General features: G+C 37.5%; 1 protein-coding gene across 1 annotated transcript in view; it reads right to left on the reverse strand.

Moving 5' to 3' along the window:
- The window catches only part of RUNDC3B (RUN domain containing 3B), a 49,177-nt gene extending 44,819 nt beyond the window's left edge, over positions 1–4,358 (reverse strand). The window contains exon 1 of the mRNA XM_015811226.1: positions 4,255–4,358. Within this exon, the coding sequence (XP_015666712.1) occupies positions 4,255–4,358 (104 nt within the window). The remainder of the gene's footprint in view (positions 1–4,254) is intronic.
- Positions 4,359–4,706: the final 348 nt, after the last annotated feature.

A 4,706-nucleotide genomic window follows, 5' to 3' on the forward strand; every position in this document is an offset into this window, starting at 1 on the left:
TCGGAGAAAAGGTGGCGGAACTCAAACCTGGCCACGCCCTCATCAAACCCTAGGACCGCCCCTTTAGAGAACAGGAATGCAAGTAAAATTTGGGAGGGGCTATTTCCGGTGTGGGAGGGGCTATTTCCGGTGCGGCCGGCCCGGAAAAAGGTGCCGGAACGCCGTTCCGCCGCGTTCCGGCTGAAAAAAAGCCCTGTATCTATCTATCTATCTATCTATCTATCTATCTACCTACCTACCTACCTACCTACCTACCACCTACCTACCTACCTACCTACCTACCATCTTCCTTCCTTCCTTCCTTCGCTTTCCACAAGGTAAAGGGGAAGGAGAAAGAAGGAGAAATAGCTTAATTTTGTCATACGACAATAAATCATAAAGTGGACTTGAATATGAAATATATTATTGGAAATATCATATAATCTACAAGGATCTCTTATAACAAGTTTCTAAAGCTCGAAGGTAAATTGAGAGCATTCAAAAACTGAAGGAAGATATATTAATTATGCCAGTATTTTATAGCTCTAATTTAAATACTATGTGAATACCATAGATTTCATTTCTACAAATTCCATATACAAACGATCATACCAGATATCTACCAAATTTAACAGAAGTAAGGTTATTAGTAGATTACTTTATCAAAATAAATATGTTTTGGCAAAACAGATATTTTTTTCAGTACTTAGCAGCCAGATAGCAAAATTTTAGGAACAAAAATGGAAGCAACCATATGATATATATAAGAACTGTAGCAATTAACTGTGAGATTACTAGAATATAGTATAGATAAAGTATTTACATACTTCAATGGCTAAAGATTACATACGAATTTGAGACTTAACGTATTTTATTACAGTTGTCAAATAGCAATAGAATCCATTCTTCCTCAACCATATCAAATTTGTACAGTATTAAGGCAACTTAATACTGAAATTTGCTTTTCAACATTTTGGTGTTTTTCCTAAACATAACTTTCTCCTAGCTTTTACCCTAACACTGAAAGAAAGTTTATTATTCTTGCCTAAAGTACATACTGCATAATAATCTACATATTTTATTTCTACGTATCAAAAGCATCATAATGCTAAGTGAACCAGCTAATGGAGTAAAATAAAGCTTTACAAAGAATGTATGCTGTCAGATAAGGCCTTTATTATGCAATCACCATGCCTGGATTTTTTCAGGCAATGCAGGCAATATTATCTTTCATTTTTAACCAGGCATATCTTTTCCATCAATTATTGTATTGTTTCTCTAAAGAAAATCCATTAAACAGGTATAATTGGAATAGATCTGCAATAGCTTTTAAATAGATCTGCAATAGCTTTTAAATAGTACTGTTCTAAAAGGTCTCTGCCTGGAAGCACTCAGGAAATAGTGATAGTAATATTGGGAAAATAGCTGATAAAGAAAATATCCATCACTATGACAAACAGAGCATGATGATGAAAACAAGGGCCTATATATTTTTAGGCTTTCTAGTTAGATGCTATAACATTCATGACATATATCATTGTCACTAGAAACTATGCTATTCATTTTTACCTTCATCACAGAAAGTACTCTGTGCCATCCATTTTGTCTTGATTTAAATGGAGGCTTTTATTTCTCCATCTCAAATAAATGTCAGCCTTACTTTATATAGAAAACAAACCAAGGATGCATCAGCTGTATTTGCATAATATCTTCATAAATGGTTATTTATTCAATCAACTTTTTCAGTTATAAATTGGTTGTATTTGCATCACGCACTAGATTAACAAAATTAACCTGGATTTGTAGAAATCAGGTTACAGTGATGAGAAGTACAGGGCAAATGCTGTTTTTTTCTTAGTAATGGAAATTCATCACCAGTATAATTATTTTTATAATGTTCTACAAAAGCTTAGCCTCTTTTGTGGATTACTACTGGACTCAGGATTTAGCATCCTAGCACACTACAATGGTAACACCTAAGGAATATGGAAACCTAAGCATTATTGGGCCTCATTAATACTAATGGGAGAGCACTAAGGAATCCCACAGTTCTACACTAAAAAGTAATATCATACTGAAAAAAAGCAAAGGCAGGCCACCAGCCCACTGTTGCCAAGAAAACTACATAATTAGATTTAAAGTACAATGGGCTTCGCTACAGACTACTAAGTCAAAAAACCTAATTGAGATATAATTACTTATAGTAAGGCATGAGGCCCTTATTTTTAGTCAGCAGGACATATAGAAAAAAAGATGATTTACTTCAGGAATATTTCTGAAATGACATTTTGAGTATACAAAAACACACAAGAGAAGCAAAACAGAATAAAGTATACGTTAACCAACATGACAAATTCTGGACATAAATCTTACTCCAATGCAAGAAAGTGGCATAAGAATACTTGTCATTTTATCTGTTTTCAGATTTAAGAAGATATAAATGGGAAAGAATTGAAAGGCAGAATGAAGAAAGTGCAGTGGTAAAGAAGAGAAACAAGAAATTCCTTAGAAGAGTATACACAAAAGTTTTATAAAAGTTGGTTACCCCATTAGCATTTTTAACATTTGCAACAACGCTGCTTTCATAGCAGGATGATGAATAACTCCTATGGCAAAAGCTGGAAAACATATTAGTAGCTAAAAAACCAGAAAGAAAAGGTGCAAAATAATCATTCCAGTCGCCAACAGGCAGTAATATTATGCACATTCACTTTACAGGAAAATCCTGACAACAGAACTCGGGAAACACAAACTGCAGAAAACATGGACAGAATGAGATGCTCAGGCATTTTTCATGGCAGAAATGCATTAGTACCTTTTTCCAGGATGTATTTTTTTAATCTCTCCATGTATTTTCTGGTGGTCACCCAACCAAGTATGAATTATATTCAACTCAGCTGAGCTTTTTTAACACGAGTCAAGCTTCAAGGAATATATATACATATTTACATATATGTAAGTGTATACCCATCCATCCACCCACTGATTTTGTGAGCTGGAAAGCTCACAGCCAGGGTTTGAGACCCAAGTGCCGTGCAATGGGGTAAGCTCCAGTTATTCGCCCCAGTTCCTGCCCACCTAGCAGTTCGCAAGCATGTAAATGCAAGTACCAGTTCGATGGGAAGATAACAGTGTTCTGAGGGACAAATGACATGGGTTTTGTAATTTGTTAACTAACACAGTTATTTCGTATTTTAATTTGATGTATTTTCTCTCTTTTAAAATGATGTTGGTTCATTGCAGATTGGAATATAGGATAGCTGTGTGGATTGGTTAGATAGCTTTTAACATCCCTAAATTGAAAAGATAAAATCTTCAGATTGATTATTTTCTCTGTTCAGGTACAATACAGACAGGAATTTAGGAATAGCTTTTAACATTCCTAGATTGAAGAGATAAACAAGCTGAAGATTATCTGAAGATAAGAAAAAGTTTGTTAGTACAAATTGGGATCTGGTTTATCTCTTCAGTGAACTCTAAACAACTTTTTTCCTTACAATGATGTCAAACCTCATTTAATGAACATGTGTGATCTTATGGGATACAAATGTGTAAGTAACATGGTTAACCATATGTAACTGATTCCTGTCCAATCAACTTTCCTCTTGGATGTTTCTTTGTTGTGCTAACTATAAAAGGTGTTGTAAGCTAAACATCGGGGTTCCCTCTTTGAATGAGAGGAATCCTTTTGTCTGAATATTCTGATAAATTGTAATAAAATGATCTTCCTGCCTCAGTTTGTCTCATTGGAAAATATGCATGCCATGGCATGAGCCTAAAAGAGCCATATTTGGCCTTCAGTTCCCTCTGCCTTCCTCTGTAGAGCTAGGTTGGCCACATGCCCACAGAAATGTCTTTGGGCAATGTTAGCTAAAAAACGGAGGTGAGCACCGCCCCCTAGAGTCAGACATGACTAGACAGGGGAAACCTTTACCTTTTTATATATGGTGTTAGTATTATTGTGTTCATCTGGGTATATACACAAACACACACATAAACACTAACGCATAAGTATGAATTATGTTCAACTCTGCTTACCTTTTTCAACCAGAGGCAAACCTCAGGGAATGAATATATATATATTCATTCATATATATATTTATTTATAGCTAAAAGGCCAAAAAGGGATGTTTGTGTGTGTGTTATATATACATGCATACACACACACACACACACACACACACACGAGAGAGAGAGAGACCGAGAGAGAGAGAGAGAAAGATTCATTTCATATGTACAGTATACAAATGGAGCCAGACAGGGAACCCAACTTACCTGCAGACAGTAATGAGATTCCGTCTCTCGACGGCTGCGTTGCGGGCATAAATGCTCTTCCTCCGAGAAGCAGCATTGAGCCCCCCGAAGTTGAACGACGCCATCTCTCCGGCGAGGGCAAAGCAGACTGTCGGCGCCTTTGTTCCAGAGGAGAAGGCAGAAGGGAGGGGGGCTTACTCGGCCGCCACCGCTTCTTTTCAGCCCCAGCTGCCACTTCGCGAGATGGATAACTTTTTTTTACGCAGCGAGTCACGGAGTTCCGCGGGGGTCGCTCAATCGCCCACCCCTCCTGGTTTAAGGATGAGCTCCCAGCCGGGGACCACAAAATTCGTTGCAGCAAACGGCAGCAACACAGCAGCAATAACAGGGACCGCAGAGCACCGGCCTCGCCAGCCAATCCGGAGGGCGAAAGGGCGGTCCTTAAACTGGGATGCGTTTCTTAAGGACAAGCT

Source organism: Protobothrops mucrosquamatus, unplaced genomic scaffold (assembly GCF_001527695.2).
Source record: "Protobothrops mucrosquamatus isolate PMUCROS unplaced genomic scaffold, P.Mucros_1.0 scaffold33, whole genome shotgun sequence".
Classification (NCBI taxonomy): domain Eukaryota; kingdom Metazoa; phylum Chordata; class Lepidosauria; order Squamata; family Viperidae; genus Protobothrops; species Protobothrops mucrosquamatus.